Genomic DNA, 25434 nt, shown 5'->3' on the forward strand with positions numbered 1-25434 from the left:
AGGCCATTTGGCAGGAGACAGAAGGAGAATGGGGTTAGATGGTGGTTTAAAGTTGGTAGAAACGACTGAAGAGAATAGAACACAAGTTACCACTTGAGGTGAATTTGGGCATTTATCAGGAGATGAAAACTCTGTATAAACTTCATTGTTACACTCCAAATTTGACTTCTTACAAGGAGGAGAAGGATGTTTTTATCTTAACCACAATGACAACTGTATTTTAATCATGCTGTTTTCTCTTAATGTCGGCATGATGGGTTTTATTGTACGTGGAGTTGTGAGAAATTGTACGGAAATGTTGCGTTAAGTAGATGAGGAGCCCAGTAGAGTTCGTGGATTCACTGCTAACACTTGCATAATTGTCCATTACTACTTCTTAAGAACAGCTCTCCTGCTCTTAAAATTGCCAGCATGGGGTCCTTAAGAACCCCATTTTGGGTGGAAGGAAACACAGCTGTAATCAAAACAATGATTACCATCGCCTTCATTTAAATGCAGAAGGAGAAACTAATGTGTGCTCCAAAGGGATGTAAAAAATTTACAAGTAATTCCTGGGTTTGAGGTTAGGTTTCTGATGTCCATGGGGAAAAAGTTAATTTCTTACCTTTCACTTTCAAGTGAATATTTTTGTATTCATTTCTCACTCTGCATTTAAATGAACGTGATAGTAATCATTGTTTTGATTACAGTTGTGCTTCCTTTCCCCTATAATGGTGTTCTTGAGTACCCCATGCTGGTCGTGCTAAGAGCAAGGGAGCTGTTCTTAAGGAGGAATAATGGACAATTATCTGAACCATTAATAGTGAATCCGTGGACTTCTCAGCTCTTCCAGAATGCTGCTTTTCCTCAGAGGTGTGTGGGGAAACCCCCGAACAGTCTGATCTAATCGCACCAAGTTAAATTTCGCCCTCCTCCATCCAGCCCTGCTCGCAGCAAATGGAGCCCTGTCTCCATTTCCCCGCACAAAAGAATTACAAACAGATTCTGCATTCCCTGTCCCAGGCCCTTGGACTCCGGGATTTTTGTGTGCAACTCTTAAATACCAAACTGCAGAAATACTCTATAACTGTCAACATAAATACAGACTTTTTTGCCATTAGTAATGGGTGATGACAAGCCCTACATTCCCTGTCTCTGCCATTCTTCCTTTCTCCCTCTCTCCACCCACCCACTCCTTTTAATGTTATTACTATTGTTATTATTTTTCGTAGCAGGCGTCGTATCAGGGAGCGGGGGATTAAAAGAATAATTCCATTTGGCAACAGGCAAAACAGCATCAGTACTGGAATCCTTTCTGTTGTTTAGTAATATTAATGTTGCAGAATATCATCAGGAGGGAAGTGGTTGACTGGAAACTTGCATATAAATACAAGGGGGGGGTATTGTTTGTTAAAGCATTTAACAAGACAGGAGCAGCAACGCTGCAGAAATACTCTATGCATATGTTTTTAAATGCTTTTAATCCCGATTTTTATTTTAAAACTAGAAATAGAATGCATTTTATTTAGAATTATGGTGCTAGTTGGGGTGGCTGTCAGTACAAAGGCTAATGCTATTTATTAAGGTCCTGGTTTTATTTAATAGCCAGATGAATGGAACAGTTAATAAAAGAAATATTGCTTTATTCCCTGACATTTATGTCCTTGGTTTCCAATAAAGAATTGAAATTATGAATAGTTGATGGTTTAAATTGATGTTTTATGTTGAACGCTAGCTATAATTTCCCCTCCGAGGATTGTAATACCGAGAAACAGATGGTTTTTCACAGTAACAAATTGCTGTGTGTGTACTGTATATAGAGCTGCCTTTCAGCTCCTTCCACCTTCCGTGCTCTCCCCGAGCGGAGGCTCCTCTGCTCTTCCCAGGGCAAAGCCGAGGAAACACGACCTGTTTTCTCAGGTGCACCAGAGATAGGAAAGCGCCGCCCGAAACAGCTCCGTGGAAACTCGGCGCGGAACAACTCGGGAAATACAAACACAAAAGTTCTTGGCTGTTCCGAACGCGCCCCGAGCCTCACGTTGAGTGGCTCTGGCAGGCTGGGCTTCCTTTCCTGATGCTGCTGTGGAGGTGGGAGTTGTGGAAAACTTCACGAGAATGGTAGTAGCAGTGGGGAGAGGGAGAAGTGAGTTTGAAGTTAAACAGGCAGCATCTTGAATTCCTCTGCGCAGCCAGTTCACAGTGTCTCGAGGTTTTATTGACGCTTGGTCTAAAGTAAATGAGCTCTAAATGCTCTTGTTTATGCATTTTTAAACTGTTTTTCAATAATTGTTACTGTGGGGAAGTGGTGTGAGATGATTAGTGGAGAGTTTGGCAATCCACATTAAAAATACACCTTTTTGTAAGCTAATTATCTGGGGAAATGGTTAGTAATTACCACTTCTGAATGTTCTCTGCTAAGATTTACGTGTAATATTTGGAGTAAGCGTCACTTTCAGCTGTATTTAAAAGCAGAAAGAGGAAGAAAATAGGGGGTTAAAGGGTTGTGAGCAAAGGGAGGGGTCGCAACCAGGTCTGCCCTCCTCCAGGACTTGTGGATGTGAGGCTGTTGTTGGACTTCAGAGGGCCTCTGCTCTTGGCAAAATGGGTATTTGGGTTTTCACAAATCCTTCTATGATAAATCATGTTATTGACATGCATTTAAAATACACAGGCTTCAAACTGAAAACAGCAGCTCTTGCATAAGAGACTAATTATTCAAAACTGAACGGTGTAGGTCATGGGATTAAATTTTTAGTACTGATTTTCAAAAGAACTCTTATTCTAAAAAGTGATAAACTGATTTCCAAATCCTTTTCTCTTTCTACACCTAAGAGGTGGCTACTTATTAAATCTTCCCTCTTCTGTGTCCTATAAGAATTGAACCTGAACATGGCTACTGCATACCTTGATTGTAAACCCCTGGTAAACTACTTTTTATAAAGGAATGAGGTTGCTGGAATGAAAATCATGTTAATAATCAGAGTTGGTTAACTTAATGCTGCCTACCCTAATTTTTCTAGTGGTTCTACTAATGGCTTGTATTCAAAATAGTGAAGAAATGCATCAGAAATCCTGCCCTTTACTTTTCCCCTTTTGGCTTGATGTCAGGAAATGGCACATTACTGCAGTTTGCCTGGCTCTGCACTGCTGCTAACAGAGATAAAGCACTAAAACCAGGGAGAGACCAGAACTGGAACTAAGCGTGGCCATTGACAAGGACAGGAAAGGTCGGTAAAGGTTGAGGTGGTTGGGAAAGCCATTTCACATCTATCAACTGTGGTGTTTAATAAGTTACCTGGAACCAGTTCCTAGCAGTTGGTAACAGGGAGCTTAAGCAGGAAAATTCAGCAGAGAACCCGTCTCCAGTACCTGTAGTGTGGGTTATAATTTAAAAGAGCTTGCTAGGACCAGCTTTATACAGCTTGTGTAACGAGAGTTCCCATCAGAGTAATTCAGAAGTGGCCTTTTGTCAGGAATTTCCAAGTATCACTTGATTAAAAAATCCAAGATGTGATTGTCATTCATTTTCTAGTACAAAAGAGTGGTTAAGTCAAGATTTCTACATAAGCAGCCATAGAAGTGAGATCAGCCCATGGGCGAGCAAGAGCCCATAGGGGTTTGAAATCAGTGCTGAGGGAAGTTAATAAACTTTATTTACTGGCTCTTGCCCTGAGGAATATCGTGCTAACGCAGCCAGGTTTAACTTCCAGCTGAGGGAAGAATGGGAAAGAAGGTAGAGTGAGGATCAGGAGATCTGTACCTGCAGACAGAACAGAAGTAACTTGCACTTGGGTGTGTGTTGTCTTTAACTACAGCTTTGGTTCCTTGAAGTTTACATAAACTACATTGGAAAATAAACAGATATTTTTAGTGATGTGAGGTATTAAAATAAGCCCGCTGTTCTCCAACCGTGTTTTCCCACTTCAAAAAAAAATATTTTTTGTTTCTTTCTTCCTTTCTTTCTTCCTCCTTTTCGGCCTGGAAGTGTTGTCCAGGCAGAATCTGAGGAGGTTGGCTCCCTGCCCGGGATTTCTGTCTGTCTGGTGCCCTGGTCTGAACAGGAAATCCCGGGCAGAGCCCACGAGGCGCATGTGCAGATCAGCTCCGTGGGCATGACGTGCTCTATCCCTGGTGGAAGTCCTGTGCGTGTGTGTGTGTGTGTGTGTGTGTGCTGGGAGTGGTTTTGGGGTGGACAGAGCCTGGGGTGAGGCCGTGCCAGGCCGGGCTCCCCGTGTGTGCAGCACATGTGCAGCAGGTCAGCTCCTCTGCTGGCAGCCGGCCCGGGCAGTGCGTGTGAGGAGAAAATTGCAAACAGGAATAGGATGGCCCTGGTAATGTTCATTTTCTGTAATTCACTGAGGCCTTTTGTAGAGGTCTCTGCAGGAACAGTAACATTTCAGTCAGTGCTTGCTCCTGATGTGAACAGCGATGGGTGTCTCGGCTCTTAAAGACAAGTTGATTGGAGAGTATTGATACAAAATTTCTGAGCCCTCTGTCTTTTGGTTCAAACCACTCCATACCTTCAAAGGATTAAATGTGATCACTTTGATAGGTTGTTTGTGGCATGTGTTGGACAGCAGTAACCAGGGATTTTCATGTCAGAAATGTAAGAGCCTATGCCAAGTAAATCAGCACTCCCTTTTTTCCTAATAGTTTCATCTGCTGATGATTTATTTACTTAGGAAAAAGAACAACTGGTAACAAGTGAACATGGCTTTGATTTGAGATTATCCATCCCCCAAAAATCAGTGGTGTGGGGGCCTTTGGCTCTTGCTGGGGGAGCTACTGTTGTCAGAGCTCTCACACAAAACATGCTAAGCCACATGTCTGTACATCAGAAATGTGAGGTATCAGGCAGCCACACACTGTAAAGAAGAAGCACCCTGAATTTTCATCTCCTAATCCACTTGTCTTTTTAGTACATGTATGCACAAAACATTATTATAGCACTTTTTAATAAATGGAATAATAGTAGACTTAGTGTTGCATACAGCAGATTATCATCTTCAGTGATTGTGTGTGCACAGCTTGTGTTATCAGAAGATTAAATGAATCTTAAGGAGACGCTGCTTCACAGTGAGATTTGATTTTCCCCTGCAAGAAACGCTTCTTAAATTATTGAGCCGCCACCGCACAAGCAAGAGGAGAAAAGTTCTGAACAGGCTTTACCTGCCTTGTCAAATCTCTCACCTTGACTGAGAGGAGAGGCCCCTATCGCTGGTAACACATGGGGTGAATTATGGGCAGATTAAGTGCTTCCTCCTTGGCTTAAGTTGGCGGGGTTGTGTGTGCGGGGGCTGTGCCTCAGCCTGAGAGAGGCTGCTCCAACTACTCCCTGTTTATTCATCTCCTTTAGAAACCTTGGCACAAGGGGCCCTGGAAACTATCACCTTACGTAAATCCTCATAAGCTATTCATGTTCCTCGACAACTTTGCTCATGCTGTTTGATTCACAATCCTCTGCCTCTTTAGTTCTTTCACATATTAATGAGTTTGATCACTGCTCCATATAAATGAGGCATAATCTGGAGCTGTCAGACCTAAACTGTCTTGAACATACACTAAGTGAATATATTCAAATTTCTCTTTAAAGCTAGGAATATTTATAATAAAACTTGTCAGAGCTTCAGTTAACAGTTTACATTGGAAGTATTTTTGGTTGTGAAATACAAAAACAAGTCCAAAAATGACTTTGTGAGCTGATATTATTATATTTGCCTTGCATATGGAAAACTCATGTTGTGATTTCAACAACAAATGAGAAAATTGTCAAACTTCTATGAAAATTAATTAAGCTCAAACTTCTGTGAAAATTAATTAAGCTCAAACTCCTATGAAAATTAATTAAGCTGAAATGAAAATGCGTTAAAACACTTCACAAATTTCTACTAATGTGACTTGTAACAATCACAATAAAAGAGCAACAGCCTCTGTTAGCAGTGCTTTTAATTTGGGTTGTGCTGCCTCTTCTGTTGCAGACTGAAATGGGATATATATCGAAGTGCAAACAGTGGACTTGTTTTTTTCTTTTTTGTCCTGTGATGTTCCCAGTGAAGTATGTTCTGTAAAAATGTCTCCTGGCTCTGGTAAGAGGCGGCCTCTCCTGTTTTCTCTTTGAATGCTGTTTGGTTAGTACCTCTCCCTCAGACTGCATCTGTCTGGGCTCTTATATCCTGTCTGATACAGGGCTGCATCCTCGCTGGGGCAGAGGCCAGCACAGAGAGAGCTTGAGTTTGTCTGGATTTTTGTTTGTTGTTACTGTACTACAAGTGTATAAAATTTAGGAATATGGTTTATACCTTTGGATGAAAGAAACACAGAGATAAGAATTTAGCTTTTTAAGTCATATTACAACCTGTATATATTGTTTAAGTCCAAAGATGCAAGCCAGCCTGGCTGTAATAATTCAGTAAAAAGAACAGTAGTAGGAGCAAATGATGGCTTTTTTTAGCTGCTAGGATAATACTTTGGAACTGAATGAAGGCTGCAGCTTATGAATCTCATTTCCCTCCTCAGCTATAGCGAGTGCACGAGATGGGTGGATCTCCCAAGTGCACTCTGGGAGGCAAAACGAGATGTTACAGAACTCATGTGAGGAGTTTCTCTGTGTCACATCCCTGCTGAAAGGGAGAGTTCTGACCAGGCACAGCTTGGCCAGGCTGCCTTGAGCACCCTTGAATTTTGGCCTCGGGTCCGACGGCAAAAGCGCGACACAGCTTAGCCCCGAAATTCAAAACGTTATCTTCCCCAGTCAAAACCATTCTCTTCGTCTGGTGCTGTGTCCAGGGCCGAGCAGACACTGCAGCATAAGTCGAATCCAACGTGTGGAAGATTTCCTCAGCGCGAACAGGAAATTGATGCTGGGGCGCGAGGGCCGGAGCCCGGGAGCTCATCCTTCACGGAGATAACCGGGCACCGAACGCCGCGAGTTCATCGGTTCCCTTTCAGTTTAGTATTTACGTCCTCTCCGGCCTTAAATAAGCCCTTAATTAGTTCTTAAAGTGTGTCTGGAAGCCTCGGTGTGGGACCTCGGGGATAATGAATGATGCCTGTGAGTTTTGTTTTGTTGTCGGAAAGTGAAACCAGATGCAGCTCCGCCATCCAAGTTCAGGCTCCGGCTGGCTGAACGCCGGGGAGGATGGGAGGGTTTATCGGTCTGGGGAGTATTTTGTGTGCTGCACTAAAGCTGGTCCTTGTGTGAGGGAAGGACGTTGGTTCCACACAGTGTTTAAGTTGCTGGAACAAAACTGAAACACGTAAAGCAGCAGAATTGGATTCCTCTGTTCAAAAACAGGGGAAAAAAGGGATTAGTCTGTGGTTAATTTAGTAACTCCCAAAGTTGTCGTTGCAATACACCTATATTCGTTTCCTTATTAATTACGTGGTTGTGCTGTTTCATCTTCCTTTCTGTCCTTTGGGACTAAATTCTTGCCCTGGGTGAGAAACCAAGCTGCCTTTTGTGTTGGGAATCGTGGTGATTTGAGGCAGGGATTATGCCCAGCCATTCCTGAATCATGAAATGGGATTTGCCAGTGAATTGTCTTATGGTTCCGTGGGTTCCCTGCAGGGCCCCTAAACTTGACCTGGTCTTGCTGCTGCTGAAACTTGTTTTTTTCACTTGCTCAAGGTTTGTGTGGTGTTGAAAAGCTCCTGGAAGCTGTTTCTTCTGCGATGGCTCTATAAGAAATACCCATTTTAGATTTACTTGTTAAAGCAGCTCTATTTTCTCTCTTGCTGCTTTTGCCTCCTGGGACAGTCTGTTAAGGATCCTCCCTGAGGGGATGCAGAGGGAAAATCCTGCTCTGTTTGTGATGCATTTAATCCCCAGCCTGTCTATACTCTGAAATAAATAGAGCACTCACCTTTCTGTTTGTGGATTCCTTTCAAATACAATTACAGTGTCACCTGTGGCATCCCGATTCATCATGGTCTGTACTAAGCACTTCTGAATCTTATTGACCACTTGTTCTACAGGATGATAAATCCCTCTTTTCCCAGAGCAAATAGATTTAATAGAGCAGATTTTTTTTCTTTGATTTATGTTTGCCATGACCAGAAAGCAGGATTTCAGCATCCAGCAGACACTGCTCCTCAATTACAGAATCAGAAGCAGACAATGTCTGTTTTGCTGCTGTGTGACAAATAGTGGGAGAGGACTTGGTGACAGTTTATGATATGTTCATATAGAACCAGAGCACGTGGTGCAATTGTTTCTTCAAGATTAAACTTTCTTGAAACCCAGCTTTGATTTTAGAGGACGCCTCTGTGTAGACAGGAGCTCAGTAGCTTAATGGTTGAGGAATGAAAAGAGGCAAAAAGAATATATTAAAAGCAAAAAGGTTGTATTAGACTTGAAAACAAAGATGAGATGTTTTTATTGTGTGTGTTCTTTAAAAAGTGGAAGTAGTGTGTGTTGTACAAGGTCTGGAAGATTACTGTGGACATTTGTAAATTATTTTTACCCCTTCTTTTGTAACGTCATAAGGGCATAAAACCAAACCTAATTGCATTTTAATGAGCCACAATGTTAGTGCCCAACAGCTGAAGAAATTAAAGAATGACATGCTAAATTGTGACTGTATGGTACAATTAGATAAACAGAATAGCCAAAATGAGATTTTGGCTGATGGAATGGCAATGTGGTGACAGCCCTGTGCTTGTACCTTGTCACAATAAACTATCTTCTCAGTTGCAGGAATTAGTGATGATGAGGGCCCCCATACTTCACTGATCAGCAGATTAGGTGGCTGGTGCAAGCTGGTGTTCCAGCTGCTGCTTGCTCTTGCCATTGGTTTGTGTGACATGGAAGGGGTGCCCTGCACGGGGGTGTTTTCAGGGTATCTGTGCCTGTCACTTCATCTCTGGGAGTCAGAGCCATGGGATATAGTCCAGAGCAGTTGTGTGCATTTATTGTCTTTGGTACCTTAGAACAAGACTTGTCTAAATAATGAAATCCCAGGAGAGCAATGCCTCACTTAAAAACCGTGTGTCAACAGAGCTTTAAAATTGCTGGAATATGAAGAGGACGTTACACAAAATAGATGGGTCCTGCCAACCTAAGGAACAGGGATTGACATTTTTCAGAACAGATGTCATTGATAATTTATAGATGGCTTTAAAAATTAAACTTTATATAGAAGCCAGCTTAAAAATGAAGTGTTGTCAATGTTCTAAGTGCATTGGGTACATTAGGCAGAAACCTGCGCTTCACTCAGTGGTATTTAAATACTTCAGAAGTCGGGAGCAGCCGTGTCGTCTGAAAGTCTGGTCATGTTCAATATTAAAGGCTCATATGAGTCTGCTGGATTCCAGATGATGCACTTGCACTCCTAGGAAGTGTTTTGAAACCAGTAATTATTGATTTTATTCCTTGCACTCCTGATTGAAACGTGAAAGTGAAGCGCACGAATTCCTGGGGAAAAAGACACTTTCACGTCTGAAAATTTTAACTTGGCTTTCTGGTTTAGGAAGCTGTAAAAACTTCATATTGATGCCCTTCTCGTTTTAAAAACGGAGTGACAGAGCTCTCAGAAAGCAGAAGGCATCTGCTCTCTGTGCAGTAACACAGAGCTGGGAAAATTATTGAAAATCTCTCTGGTGCTTTTGCGGAATCAGGATTTCCTTTTTTTTAAAAAAACCAACAAAACAAAACACTTTTTGTTAAACTGCTCCATCTAAAACGATGTCAGGGTTAATATACACTTTGCTAAGTAAGAAAAATTTAAGCCAAAACCAAAACAGCCCAACACTGGAGGCTCAGCCCAGGAAGATGGGAATTCTGAGATAATATTCAATGTGCCCGAAGGGACAATGCTGTCTCTTGTTGTCACCGTCTATATTTAGCCACCGTGCTCATATGCAACTTAAAATACCTAGAATAGCAAGAAGAAATTTTTTTTCCCCTTCATTTGAAGTGGTTCAGTGTAGGGTTGTTAATTTTGGCTTATCACAGCTGACACTTGAGGAAGGGGGGGGGGGGAAATAGCGGTTTGAAGCTTTAACTCTCTCCACATGTGCCCCTTGCGAGGAGCCCTCTTGACTCCTGTGAAACTTTCTTGGCTGCCTTAAATTATGTGCCCCCCATTTAGGAGAAGTTCACAGGTCATTTAGTTGATTTAAAATCCATTGTTGTTTGTGCAGCTGATAAGGGGTGAAAAAGCTATTAGTTAACAGACCCAGTTCAGAGAAAAATGTTAATAATTCCAGCTTCCTACTTGCATCAACTGGAATTCTTCTGATCAGTTAATGTAAACAGTGTGATTTGTACTTCAATACTCCAGTTTACATGAAAATGAGCAATAATTTTCACACTTTCAGGAGTGTTTCATGCTGTTGCAACCTAAGTTTTTGTATTTTATGCAGTTATGGAAAAGATAATGAAGTATTTCTGTATGACAATCTGGCAAATATTTATGTTTTAGGAACATATTACACACTTGAGTGTGCTGGTTTTTAATGGGAAACGCTCCCAAGCATCAGTCAGAGCTGTCAAAAAAATGGAGCAGAAAAATGGAAGAGAGCAAAGTCCTTGAGGAAACACTGGACAAGTTGTTTATGGGGGGAATAACCTTGGCTGGTTTGGATCACACTAATGGCTTACTTATCCCAAAAGTGAACTCCTGGTCAAAAGGAGGATGCTGAACACAAGAGGACTGGGGGGAACAGGGAGCAGGAGGGTTGTGCTGAGTTGCCAGGCTTGCCTGAGAAGTCCCTGCTCCAACCAGGAGCACTTTGGAAGGCAGAGAGCAGTGCCTGCTGCAGGGCTCTGGGAGCTCATCCAGCAGAGGAGGAGGAAGAAGAGCCGTAAAAATTTGGGGTCTAGGTCTGACTTGGTTGGAAAAAAGCAGATTGCAGTGCAGAGAGCTGGGCTGTGGAGTTGTCTCGCTCACAGCTGGTGCATCTAGAACTTGACCCATGAGGAGTTTCTGTCATGCAGTCCTTTCCCTGGGATCTACGCTAGGAAAAAAGCCCCATGGAATGCAACTGAATGATATCTGTTCTCTCCCAAGAGGTGCTAACAGTTGTTTATGCTCCCACTGTCTGATAATGGCACTGAAACATTTCCTTGTTCTTATATGAACTTGGAGAGCAGCATCAGGAATAACACATCAGGCACCTGTGCTTTGATGGATCCATGGCATGAGTGAATCCATGGAATGAATGAGTTATCTCAGTCCTCAGATCTGATGGACCGTCAAACGCTGCACAAGCCATTCCAAAAATCAATTCAAAAAATGAGCAATTCCAGCTTGTTATAAGCATAGATCATCAGGATCCAATAAGTAGAAGTTATAAAATCAGATAAGTTGTATAATCAATACTGATTCAGAGAGTCCACGATGTCACTTGCCCAGTTTTCCTTTTCCATTTTTTTTTTTTTTCCCTTAAGCATGATCCTCAGTGCCTGCCCTAACCTGGCTAAGAAGGAGATCAGTGGTTCAGAAATGTCACTGTTTATAAGGGTGTAGTCAGGTGGGAAAACTTGATATGCTTTGAGTCTTAAGAGTGCTTATTCAAATATTGCATTTCCAGACACAGCGCGCCTTTGGAAATTTAAAATACCGTGTTTTAACTGCAGGGTGTTAATAAAGCAGCTGGGTAAGATACAATCTCCTCTGAACAGTGGCTTTTTCTTTACCTGTTTTATCTGCATTTCCTGGAGTGTTTCACAGGATGGAGCTTGACTGTGCCTACATTTCATCCTCTGTGACTCTGCCCCACAGTTTAGAGCGATGGGGCAGTGGCTGTGCCACGGTTCTTCCTCTGCCGAGTTCCATCAGGGGCATCAGTTGTAGGCTCTTGCACAGGAAAGGTCTGGCCGTGGATCTTTGCTTTAAGTGACATTTAAAAGTGAGCCCTTGCGGCGTTTTTGCGTCCAAAACTCAAGAGTTGGCTTTCAGGCTTTCAAGTTTGCGTACCCGGGTTTCACTGCTGGCTTTGAGGAGCTAGGATCTTACCCACTGTGAGCCCTCAGTGGCACAGGGTGTCCATTTGAGACACGTTAGGAATATTTAGCTTAAAGAACTTGCCTGAACTTGGCGTACCCTTTGCTTTGGATGCACGGAGAAAAGGCTTTGGATGCAGCTAAAAGAAGCCTTCAGTATTGTATCACATGCTGTTGGCTTTGATGTATTCACTAAGCATCTTGTAAAAATGATCAGATGTATAAAAGATGGTGATAGGAAGAAGTTTATTGAGTATTTCTCTGCATTAAAGGGTGTTGCAGGCATGGTTGGAATTCCTTTGTAAGTCCCCGTGTACATCAGTCGGGCAGTTTTGACCTCCCCTCTTCTTTTTTTTTTTTTTTTTGAGTGTGGATTTTCACTTCTGTTGCCAGTTTGTGCAAGACTTCTCGTGACACTTGGTGTTAGTTGGTATTTCAGGTAATAAGTGATGGAAAACATCTGCTGCCTGTTGAGGCGCACCTTCAGTAACAGCAAAATAGTGTAAATGAAAACATGAGCTTCACAGCATCACAGTCTGGGTTGCTCATCTATGGAAATGTATTGCTGAGAGGCAGAAGGGATTGAAAAAAAGTTAATTTTTACCTAAATGTATCTTAATTCAAGTATTTTTACTGCCTTGCAACGAGTGGGAAAATGCTTTTGGGGAAAGCAATTGTCAGTTTGTGTCTAATTCCAGGGTGTTGCAGATGAAGGCAGTTTGCCACAAAGCCAGAAATAAGGTAAAAAGTTTGAAGCTTAGGTTAAAACGATTGCAGATAACTTGATCTGTACTTGCCATATATAGTCATCCAAGAAAAAGTCTGTAGGAATCCTCCAGACGTTTATGGACTTCTCTGATTCATCTGTCGGAGCCAAACAGCTCCAGCCAAGAGATAGGGAATTTGTTAAACTGCATTAAGTTCCTAAATTGCTGTAGCCCAAAGGAGCAATTCTTCCTTTTATAGGGGCAAGAGTAGGAGGGAGTAGGCAGGGAGGGATGGTGCATTATGAAGTCTCTTCTTTTGGTAAGAGTTTCGAGAGATGAGTAACATTCTAGAGCTGTTTAAAAAAACCACACAGACAAAAAAACTTGAATTAATTTCCGTTGCTCTCATCAAAAGCTGGCTGTCTAAATTTAGCCGTTTCCTACAGACACTCAGCTTGTGCAGCAACAGTAAAACTGTTTGTCCTTAAGCACAATTTGTCACCTCCCCCTTCTAAGTTGGTGGAAGATAAGCTTGTATTAATTCTGTTGATTTATTATTACACAAGTATGTCTCATTTTAATCTGCTATTGAGCTGATGGTGATTCAGTGCTGGGCTCGCAGCCTTGACCGACGGGGAGGCAGCAGGATCTTCAATTCTCTGGGTTCCTTTTCCTGATCTTTTTATCTCTTTCTCTCCCCCCACCCCCTCCCCCCCAAGCACTGCAGCAGTTCCCAGTTCATCCCGTGAATTTGGGAATTAATCCCAGCTGCGACCATATATTACAGTGGTGAGGAGATGCTGCTGCTCAAAAGTGCTTTATGTGGGTTTTTTTATTTCTTAAGTTCGACTAACAAACAGTAAATGTATTGAAGAAGTCTGTAGTGAGCTTTTGCTTTCTTTCATCCTGGTGATTCATTTCTGTCTACTGTGTGCTACCAAAGCACTATGGGCCTGAGCCTGTTTCTGTAGGAATTTTGCCAGGAAGTGTAAAGGCAGCAAAAGTTTTTCTCCCAATTGCTTCACTCGCTGAAGCAACATGAAAAGCTCTGTGCTGCGTTTTTTTTATTTAGGTCAGCAGGATGACAGTTATATTAATTTTGAGGTGTTTTTACCAGGTATGCTAAATTAGATGGAGTAAAACCTCTGGGTCTGTATCCTGAAGTTTTTGAGGTTGTCAGTGTTCTTTTTTTTATTTTGAATTTTTCCTCTTTGTTGGAATCTTGAAGTTACCACTTCAGCTGCACCCGAAGGGCGATGCCTGAACCCACAGCAGGTGAGTAGCCAGTGACTCCCTGCGTGGAACAAGTCACAAAGAACATAAAGGCAGAAAAGATGACAAGAGTTTTAGCAAATACAGGACATGGGTTTGCAGGACAACAGGCTTTTCACCCAGATCCTCCTGAAACAACTTGTTTTCTCTAGGACCAACTGGCTTTTGAATAAAACTGGATGGCCAGGATCGAGGTTAAGGAGAAAAATCTTATAAAAAGATTTTTAGAGGATTGTGTAGTATTGGATTTTCTTGCATTCAAATCAAAGGAAAAGGTTGGCTGCAATGATATAAATCAGTAAATACACCTGTGTTCTTACATGCAGGTTTGTCAGAGTGTGATTAATGCACAGCTCTAGTTGTAATCTATATTTAAACAATAAGTAGGGAAAACAGTTTTGCAATATCTGATGTCTTGGCAGTGCCCCTCCCCAATTTACAGATAGTCTGTAAGGATCCATGAGGGTGAAACCTGGCTCCTCACTATTATATTTAACACAGAGTTATTCTTCTTGGGAACTTAACCTGACTTTAAATCCAGATGCTTGTGTGTTGGCATCAGCAACAGGTTTTAAAATGTGAATGTTTTTTAGTAGTCCCACTTTTCCTAAAAAAAACCTGTACATTGAAATAAATGATTTCTGAATGGTCCCACCCATCTTTTCTTTGAGACTGAGTAGAAACCTCAGTCCCAGCACCCAGTTCCTTATTCCATCATCCCAGGAGAGACCTGAAGGATGGTGCACTCTGATTCCAGCACTGCTTGTGTGGAGGGAATATGGAAAATTACAGCTGCAATTATGGTTTCACATTAAATATTCTCCTTTCTAAATCCACTGTGTGAAGCATTAGGCTGTGTTTGAACTGGTGTTGTTAATTGGACCACAGCACTTCAGGTGCATCATCTGCAGAGTCATGGCCCCTGTCATTAGCCTCTCATTAGACACGTTAATTTTTTAAGGCTCATAATAATTACCTTTTTTCAGAAGTTCCCCATTTTCCGCTGAAGAGAAACCTCTGATCTGCAGGCTGTAATTGTGAATAACCAGGGAGGTGTTGTGAACTCTTTTCTTTATAGACTTTCCAAGTGGAAAATGTAGTGGATGGAGGATGAGATCCTGCAGGATGTGATTTGGGAGGAGCGTTCAGGATCCTATTCACTGGAAACCCCAGTTGCAGGGGCAGAAAACCTCTGGAATGACATGGAATTTTTGGAGGGACAGAGCAGTTCTGGTTAAAATGTGACAAATATAGGTGAGGCTGTTTTTTGGGGAGGTACAGCTATACTGGTATGCACAACTACACTGGGATCCACAACTAAGCAAGTCAGTTTGCTTTCCATTTCTTTGGCAGATGTGCTCATCTAACAACATCTGCAGGTACTTAACAAAGCTCTGTACCAACTCATTATCCTTTCTATATGCAGGGATATAAGGCTGACCTAAGTCCTAGGAACAGCAGTTCCTGGATTTCACTGACACGTGGTTGTCCTGCTGGCAAGAACAGTGCACTTCAAAGACTCTGAAATATTTATTTGGTGTATCAAATGCGTTTTCATTACATAAATGAAATAACCATCCCAGTTCTGCTGACCTGGCATGATACAGACATGTGATTTTTCCCATGACAAAGGTCTGTCATGGCATGTTTGGTGTCACCTCAGCCTTCAGCAGGGACCACAGGGTTTGACAAGAAGGCAGGACAAACTGTTAGCAGGAGGGAAAATCTCCATGGAGCCATTAGCCAGTGTGTAACCTTTTAAATTGTTTGTTAAAAGCAATGCTGGATTTTCTGCTTGTATTGGTGAACTGTTACATGTCATCCTTTTTTTTTTTTTTTCCCCCTCCCCCAACTGAAATTTTAGTGACCAGGCTTTTCATTTCATTAGAATTACCTCCTTCCATAGCTCCACCTGACTCGTTTTTGTTTAAATTAATTTTTTTTTTTTGTTCCCTAGCAACTCTGGTTTTTAAGTTCTGAATAGTTTCTGTTCAACGTCTTTCCTAGCCAGTGTTAACTCCCTGGTTTATAAATGACAGCAAGGTTTTACTAAAAAGCATCGTTCACTAAACTAATTTGTAAAGTCAGCTGAAAAAAATTCTTCTTCTATTATATCTAGTGCATGTGTGTATATATACACACACTTACCTACATATATATATATGGGTGCAACAGTTGTGCTTTGGCAGAGGGGATGTTTTAAACAGTTGTGAAGGTAACCAGTCTGTTTGGACGTTGCTGCACAGGCCCAGAGTAAACCTGGTAGCTTTTTGTTTATTTGAACTTGGAAGGAGCCATGAGAGGATTCCATTAAGACTCAGCAAAGCGAGTAGTTCCATTGAAAGCAACGTGCCAGCACCAGCTTTGCAGAGATCACTGCCTTTAGTGCCTACTTTTAATATATTTACAGCCTTAGAGTTTCTGCCTGAGAGGCACCACAGAGCCCAGGGTGGTACAGAAGTAGTCAGTGTTTCCAATGGTGGGGATATATATTTTTGGGCAGTTCTGGTTTTGTTGTTTGGTTGGGTTTTTTTTGGTTTAATTTTTCTTCAAGACTTTCACCCCGGATGCTTCGTTTTTCCATGCCTGGGAAGAGCGTGTTTTGCCACCTTGGCAGCGTGAAAGGACCAGCCCCCAGTTTTTTCCTCCCTCTAGGCCCATTTCCCTGTGGTTTGGTAGGATCCACGTTGTCTGGAGTTTGGTGGAAACCAGGGTATTTCCACAAAGAAACTCTTGAAACTTCTCCGTATGTCGCCGTCGCTTCCTTTGGGATTGTCATGTGGCTGCAGTTTTGCAGAGTGGTCTGAAGTGGTTAAACAGCAGAAATTCCATCTCTTTTCAAGGAATCTCTATTAGTGTTTATTCCATGGGCTGGTTAGGCCCTGTTTGTAACCTCTGAGAAGCTCAGGCGTCTCCCCTCGAATTACAACACACAGGGTTTTGCTTAATATTCTCCTTGAAGATGAAGTCTGTGCTCACTAAATCAGCCCTTCACAAATGGAATATTTTTTTTCACTTCTCGCTGGGTGGGTCCACACACTGAAAAATAGGTCAAGAACAGTAATCTAAATCTACTGCTAATAAATAATTAAAGCTAATGGAATTTGCACAAGATCTGTGAGCTGAAATATTTCCAAAAGTACTGTGGTGTACGTTTTGCTACTGTAAATCAAGATTTTTTATTTATCATTGTGCTGGGGTTGAAACATATCTATAAATGTAACTTTAAAAGATTTTTTTTTTTTTTTGTACAGAGAAAACACTGGCATGTTAGTGTATTGAAATAACTAAAAACATCAGAAAATTGATAAGATCATGATTCATTCTTTAATGATCGGATTTCAAGTAAATACTTCAGCAGCCTTAAGCAATAAGAGGTTTTATATCTCATTAAATCATAGTGTAAATTGAGCAATAAATTGTTTACTCATATGATTTACTTTGCCTTATATTTTAGGAATTAAGTCAGTCATCTGAGCTACTGTATAATACCTGTTTGAACAACTATTGGGGATTTCAGTTTCATCACTTTTAGATTAAAGCAAAGTGGAACTTACTGGAACTAATTAAACATAAAGACTTAAATGTTTCCCTTACTCCACCCCTAGTCACATGGGGCCAGGATTTCTGGTGGAAAAAATGGAATATTCTGGATTTTTTCATAAGAAAAAAGAAATAATATTTAAAACTTGTGTACTGGTAGTTGAGTGAGTGATCCCCACTCGCTCACCTGTTTCCCCATAGCAGGGTGAAGCATCTGTGCTCGCTGCTCTCTCTAATTAACCAGCAGAACTGCTTACGACTAATTATAGTTAACTTGCTGATTTGTGTGTTTTGCAGCGACAAGTTGTGTCCTTGAAGTGTATAATAATCAAACACACCTCAGAAGTTGATGCCAGCGTTCTTCCCAAATCCTTCACGCTCGGCTGCTTTTCACCTCTCCCCCTTCCAGCTGCATTTATGGGAAGGAGGAGCTCAACATTCTGGACATAAAAGCTGTGTGGATGGAGTGTGTGGAGCCCTGACTGTGAGGGGCACACGGATAAACATCCTCCCAGTTGCTAGAAACAGATATCCATCATACCAACACACTGCCTCTGGAGAGAGAGGATCAGCCTGGTTCCCAGTTTTTGGCAGGAGAGTCCCTCTTCAGCCACGCTGTTTTTTCTTTATCGTTGAGTCATGGAATGGTTTGAGTTGGAAGGGACCTTAAAGACCATCTCCTTCCAACCCCTGCCATGGGTAGGGATGTTTTTCACTAGATCAGGTTGCTTCAACCTGGCCTTGGACACTTCCAGGGATGGGAAGTGTTACATGTTGATGAATGACAGGTACCTTCCTGCACAGTCAGTATATATTGGGAGTTGTCTGGGGTTTGTTCTGGGTTGGGTTTTTTCTTTTTCTTCTTTTTCATAAGTGCTCATAAGAAAGTATGTGGAGTCAGGTTGTCCAGCCCTGCTGATTCAGAGCACAGGGCACTTTGTTTAGTGCCTTATTCCAAGTGGGCAAACAGGGAAGGGAACACGAAAGGGGAAGGCGGCAGGAAAGCCGTAGCATCTCACTGGTGATAAGGCAGCTCAAAAATAGGTTGTGACAGCTGAGCTAATGATGTCACCGATGCTGATACCAGTGAGGCTGCTTCTCATGATGATTTCTGTCCCAGACACGGTGACATTCCCCAGCCAATGTGTGTCTCCAGCAGTCGATGTATAGAACCATCCATAGGAAACGTGGTGCACGAGAGAACACTCGCCCAGGTTTGGGGTTTGTTTTGTTTCACAAGAGCACAACACTTGTGTGTGGATGATAAAGGTGTGTAGGTCAAGCTCAGCCTTGCTGGACTACTTTATCAAACTGGGGGTCAGAGGGCTCTTGTTGTGACATTTAGAGATAAGCATTTAGGAGGTAAATGAGATGGAGCAGCCTGCAAAGAGATCAGAAGGTGCTTGTGTGGCTTCAGACCTCAAGTAAATTACAGATACAGTGTTGGTAGCCTGAGCATTGATGTGTCCTTTGTACTGTACACAGTGTATTAAGATACAGATAAATAATGCAGTTTAGTTGTCAGAAAGATGCATTTGTTGCCCAGGATTTTAACTTAGATTTATTCTTGGTTTATTTTCCGTGGAGTTATTTTTAATGAGAATGGAAAGGAAGCTAAAAATTATGTGGATTCAGATTTCATTGTGTAGCTACTTGACCAAAATATAAACTCTTTGTTTATACCCTTGTGAAAAGAAAAGGCTATACTGGTTCTCAGCGATCAGATTTCATTCAGATAATGATACAACATCCTAATTCGTAGGCTCTGCTTCAGATACCGAGTTTGCCTGTGATACAGCCTTTTTCAGAAAACTGCTCTACCCCAGATAAATCATCCAAAGAGAGAGAGAGAATGCACATATTTAGATGGCACGGAAAAATAGGCTAATAATGGGATTGTATAGGAATACTCAAATATTTCAGTGTGTTTATGTTGATAAATTATAATTTGTTTTAGCATTCAGTTGCATGTACCCTTTTCAGCTGTTCTGCTTGGCTGCAGTAGTTTGGTAGCTGTGTGAGGGCTGGAGCTGGATGCTTTTCCTGTTTTGATCACAGCCCAGGCAGTAAAGGCCACCACACTTTAAACAGATAATAAATCATGTGGTGTCCTTGCTAACCAACACTGCAGATTCCCCCGGGTCTGAACGGAACGTCCTTCTTTCTGTTCAATTTAGTGTAAAGAAGAGAAAATTCTATTTGAAGTTAGGGTAATATTTCGAGACAAAGTCTGATGAGGAATTTTTCCAAACTGCCAAAAATAAATCTCCCCGGCAGAGTTGGAGCTGGTGACTCGAGGCATATGTATTCCTGACTTCTGTCTGTTTATTTTTATTTCCCTTTTATTGTGAGCTGTCTAAAGTTTCGATGTTGTTTTGTCAAGGAGGGAATTACACGAGTAGCCTATAAACTCTTTCCAAGGGTGAGGCTGGAGGAGAGGGGTGAAGAGAAAAACTGGTGTGAGAAAGGTGTTCATGCATTTTGTGATGACTTGTGCCATTTATCCACTCACCTGCCTGAAGTATTTGATTGTGTTCAAAATGCTGGAGCTCGTTCCTCGCAGTTCCTTTCCTAAACCTGTGTGCTCTGTGAAGGTAATGGCAGGGGGATGCTCTGTCTCAATTGTTCAGCTGCAAGAGATTTCAAGTTATTGTGAAGATTTCAAGTTGCCAGAGCATTTTACTCTGTTCAAGTGTGTGCTCTGATGACCAGCGTGTCCTGGGATTGCCCAGCACTGATTGCAGTGGGGTAACCAGCAGGACTGAAGCACTTTGAGCTGCCTTCTCCTCTAGCAGGAGATGTTTTACCACCACCAAAAGCCTCTGTCTGAATCAAGCACGACAGGTTTTCCCATCATGGCACGAATTTTGCTTGGTAATGTTCTGATGGCTGGGATGAGTGTTTGGCATCCTGAATTAACTAAATGAAGGCTGTGTGGGAATCAGAGTTTGTAGCTGAAAGCTTTTGTCCCTGTTTGACAGCTTGACCAGCTGTTTTCGTGCCTTTGGGATGCTCCTTGTATTCCTTTCCTCCCCCCTTCTCTCCCTCTTTTCTGTTATAAACAGCCAACAACATCTCTCATTATTCAAGATGAATAAGAGGTGAAGTCCTGACATAGTTTATATAATGAAATAAAAAGTGCTGCAAATCCTGTCTTTCAGAAGTTTGGATGTGTCAGAGGATGCAGTTAAATAGTAGGATCTTGCTATGCAGACAGAGAGGGGCAAGGATTGCATTCTGCTGCCTCTGGATCTGGAATTAGATCTCCTGTATTTCTGCTTTCACTTCTGACATCACTTTCATGGCTGGTGCCAAACTAGTCAGTAAATTCAAAGGCAATACCAGGGACAAAAGCCCTAAAACCAGTGATTTCTGACCAGCTGAGATTTGTATTTCAAGAGAAGCTGCTTTGCTTGGATGGTATAATTTTTCCTGATTTTATAAAGGGTGCCAGCATTTGGACTGTAAATCTAATTCTCTGCGTGTAATTTTGCTGTGCATTAAAACCTCCCATGCCAGATTTTGGCCTTGAATGTGGACATTTATTTTGCCATCGTGGTTATTGTTACTTTCTTCAATGTCAGCATCATCAGGTTACAAAGAAAACATGTTATAAAACATGCACAGCCCTCGGGTCTCCCTGAGGAGGCAGGGAGTGGGGAAAAGCTGCTCAACCTGCCAGTTTGCTTTGGTAGAGGTGTAATTTGTAGGTGGTTGTGATATGCAAGGACAGTACCTAACCTTTTCTTTTCCCAAAACAAACAGCAGGAGATATCAGGAAACGTTCAGGTGACTTGGCTTGGTCTGAGAACAGAAGCACAGTTCGGTTCAGTGTGAAGAGGGAGCTTAGAAAGCTGCAACATTATCCTCGATGGGGATTAAGCTGTATTTTAGTGCAATAACCATGTCAGAAGTGAAGTTTGGCTGATCATTTGTCTTTGATAGCTTCATTTGCCTTTGGCCCCCTAAGCCATTTCTCAGGGAGTGGGAGAACTCCTGATACTCCAACTCTCTGCATGACTTGTCATTTAAATGACAAAAATCAGTTCTCTCAAAAGCCTACTTTTCCTTCAGGAAAATCAGATTAAATCCAGGGCCGAGAGTGTTTTGGTGAGTGGTTTAATGTCCAGTATGTTGCCTGACTGTAGATGTAAAAGTAAATGCGTTGGAAAAGAGACTTTCCCAACCTTTTTAAGGTCACCTTCTTTTCCAAAAAGCTCAGGGCTTCAACAGACCCTTTTTATAGAGAGAAGACCTCTTTATGATCTCTTGCAGGAGGTTCAGGTAGCTCAGGGACTGTGGCCTGTGTGGAGATAGGAAGATTCCATGGTTACTGGAGCACTTGGTGGCTGTCCCAGCTGTGAGTGGTGTTCCCAGAGCATTGTAGGACTCGGGAGTGATGGGAATGTCCAGAATCTGACAGAATCTCACCTGGCCCTAAAAATGGACCTTTAGCACCCACACTGGGTCTGATCACCTGAGCCTTGGAAGTCTCCAGGGATGGGAAATTCACCTTCTTCCCAAAGCAATGCTGCCCTTCTAAATGCAGCATCACGTTACTGGTTTTTACCTCTTCCAGGTTTTTTCCTAGGTGTAAGTTCACCATGGGGTCACTGCTCGTGTCTTGTCAGTGGCAAAGCCAGGAATCCAGCATCTTGGCTGTGCATGAACAACACTGTCCTCTGTAAAGTTACAGGATTTTATTCTTCAGGTGTGCATGTAATGAGAATGATGAGAACTCGAGTGAATTAGACCCAAACCAGCTTAAAAGGGGAGCCACAGAGAATTCAATGCACAATAGATATACCTTTTTTTGTCCTAAGTTATCTTGGTTGCTAAGTAAAAATATGCTATAAACCATTAGATTGGTTCTGTGGGCAGTATTTTAATGACTTTTATAGCACTAGGTGTGTTGTGATTTGGAAGAAGAGATTTTGAGTTACAACAAACAATACTGTCATCTTAAATGTGCTCCAGTTCTCTGATGGCTAAAATCAGAGCACTCCTGAGAAAATAACAAATAGAAATAGAGATTTTACAAAATAGCAGCACTCTTAGTTGAAATGATGGTCCAGAGTCATCTTCCTTTAAGCCTGGCTCCCATCTGTGGGAATTTCCTTGGCATAAGTTCAGAGGTGTAGCTGCTGTGGACGCTGATAGAGGCATTTACTTCTAATCTCATTAATGTTTCAGCTGAATTAGGGGACTGAAGGCATTCAGTGCTTACCCCACATCACCACAGTGTTGATAATTAATACCATTTGCAGCAGATACAGGTGTATGTCAGACTGGGAATTCAGACCTGTTCAAAGTGAATTCCAGGTACACTCCTGTTTTAATCAGAGCCCCCATAAAATGCAATCAGAATTTAAGCAGCACTTCAGAACCGAAAATAACGTCAGGAAAAACTTGGCAAGGACCTGTCCTTTCCGATTTTTCTGATGGAATGTCTCACTTCTCTCTTCCAGGACCTGCGCAAACAGGTAGCTCCGTTACTGAAGAGTTTCCAGGGAGAGGTAAGAGCTTATTTATGCTTCTCATGGTGCTTTTTGTGCTGCTTCACCTGAGCCTGGTGTGCTGGTGGTCTGTGAGCGTGGCCAGGTGGGCACAGAGCCCCTGGGCAGGGCAGGGGCTCAGCCCTTTGCATTTTGTGTGTGCACCTGAAGGGTGAGAAAGATGGAGAGGGACTTTTTGCAAGAGCATGGAGTGACAGGACAAGGGGGAACGGCTACAAACTGACAGAGAGTAGGTTTAAATGAGGAAGAAGTAGGTTTAAATTAGGAAGAAATTCTTCCCTGTGAGATTGATGAGGCCCTGGCACAGGTTGTCCAGGCAAGTTGTGGCTACCCCATCCCTGGAAGTGTTTAAAGCCAGGTTGGATGGAGCTCTGAGCAACCTGGTCTGGTGGAAGGTGTCCCTGCCCATGGCAGGGGGGTAGAAAGAGATGACCTTTAAGGTCACTTCCCATCCTTTCTGTGATTCTGTGATACACTAGATTTGTGCTGGACAACCTAAACTGGCCACACCACTTTGCTCTCAGTAGCCCTCAGCATCTCCTCCCCGTGGCATGACCCAGGTGGCACATCCAGCTCGCTGTGCCTCGCCGACCTCAGGGTTTGAGCTCCTCGTGAGTGCAGTGTAATGTACTTACACAACACATTAGGATACTACAAACAGTTCTCACTGCAAACTTTTTCAGCTGTAAAACATTGTATTTAAGAGGGCTGATGGAAAACCTTAAGTTGGCAGGTGTTTGTTGGAAAACCAACAGAAAGCATTAACAGCTCTGGTGCTGGCTCCGACTTTGATTTCTCTTCACACCACTGAGAGCACACAAGTAGAATGCTCACGAGTTTCAAAGCCAACTGTTGTTATTTTGAAGTATTTCTATAGGCAGGGGTAGCTGGGCCAGTTAGAGAATTTTCCATTTTTGCTGTGGCCAGCACTGGGGTGCTCACTCACATGAGGCCAGATGGGAGCTGTGGTACCACTGCTAGGAAAACATCCGGGATGGAGGCTGCAAATTCCATTTGTCCTTATAAAGATCCATGCCTGTGTGGGGTGGTGGATATAGGTTTTAGCTTATACCCTTACATATTATAGAGCTGTGCCCCTAAAGTTATCCAGGAAATATGTCCCTAAAGCGTGTTTCCAGGAGTCAGCACAGGGAGTTAGGTGCACAACTCCCCTTAGTGAGACTTGCATTTGTACATCCTGCTGAATCTGTATCCCAGCTAGGCAGTAACTCCTCATTTAAAAGCAGTGTGGTAGTTTTTACTTTACAACCCAGTTTCCCATGTATTGCTAGAAATAAATAAATAAACATGACAGCTTTGTCCTTGATGTATCTAATAGACATTTGTGAGAACAAAGAATGACTTGTGCGAGTCCGTTTGCCAATGGAAATTTACACTTTAAAATTGCTCTGAGTGGATTGCAGTACTTTTAGAACCTTTTCACTTCAGTTTCAAGCTCGCAATGCACTGACTGAAAAGTGCATGTGTGCTTTCAGCACTGTTTTTCATGAAGGGGATGTCTGAGGATCAAATGAGAAGCATAAATCCAAATTTGGCTACAGTGAAGAAGATTTCCCTGTTAGATCTCGCCAGAGACAGCTCCCTGTTCCTGTGTATGGCTCATACACACTCCTCCTCTGTAGCTTTGCTTCACTGATACAAAAATTAAGTTTATTTTGGTACAAATTCAACCTCACAGGAGTAAAATTTGTTGGTAGAAACCCCCTGTTATGTAAACAAAGCACAAATACGTTACAAGATTGTGCTGCTGAATCTCTGAGCTGGTGATTCCAGTCTCCCTAATCTTGACAGGGTTTTAGAAACCTAAAAAACCTGAACTAATTATGACTGACTACATAAATGCACAACATTAAGCTGTGAATTGTGGTATTTGATTATAGATGTAATTACTGTATCTTGTTTTGGAGACAAATCAAAATATGAAGGATATTGGTCTGTTCTGCTGAGTTACATTTGATTGTTCAGGATATAGATCTGGTTTCTGTTTGTTGTTAAGGCTGACTTTCTAAAAGATCAGGAGATGAATGCTCCAGGTATCTCAGGGACAAGCTGTGTTAAGCAAATAGGCTTCTTCCCATTTCAGATCCACTGGAGATGCCTCGATTACCATTTCCCGAGATGGCTCAGCTGGGGACGGGACACCCCCCCCCCCCCAGCCCCATGGGATTGCTTTGCAATTGTGTGTTAACCTGTTAATTGATATTTAATGTCCTGGGAGAGCTGGCAGAGGGACCTTTTGTCCACACAGTACCTGTGGGATGTGAGCAGGGAGGAGGAAGGAGGAGGAGGGCAAGAGGTGCCTTGCTTTTACTACACAAACATCAGTTTTCAGCCCCAGATTTGTCCCTGGAATTGTTTAAAGCCAGGTTGGATGGGGCTCTGAGGAACCTGGTCTAGTGAAAGGTGTCCCTGTTCATGTCGGGGCACAAAGTTTTCTTTTTTTCCCTTCTTT

At 42.3% G+C, this 25434-nt stretch overlaps 1 protein-coding gene across 7 annotated transcripts in view; it reads left to right on the plus strand.

Moving 5' to 3' along the window:
• The window catches only part of CUX1 (cut like homeobox 1), a 271733-nt gene that overhangs the window by 84214 nt on the left and 162085 nt on the right, over positions 1–25434 (plus strand). For all 7 annotated transcript variants that reach the window (XM_032707449.1, XM_032707450.1, XM_032707451.1 and 4 more), the window contains exon 3: positions 22914–22961. In XM_032707449.1, the coding sequence (XP_032563340.1) occupies positions 22914–22961 (48 nt within the window). The remainder of the gene's footprint in view (positions 1–22913; positions 22962–25434) is intronic.

Source organism: Chiroxiphia lanceolata, chromosome 20 (genome assembly GCF_009829145.1).
Source record: "Chiroxiphia lanceolata isolate bChiLan1 chromosome 20, bChiLan1.pri, whole genome shotgun sequence".
In the NCBI taxonomy this organism is placed as follows: Eukaryota; Metazoa; Chordata; class Aves; order Passeriformes; family Pipridae; genus Chiroxiphia; species Chiroxiphia lanceolata.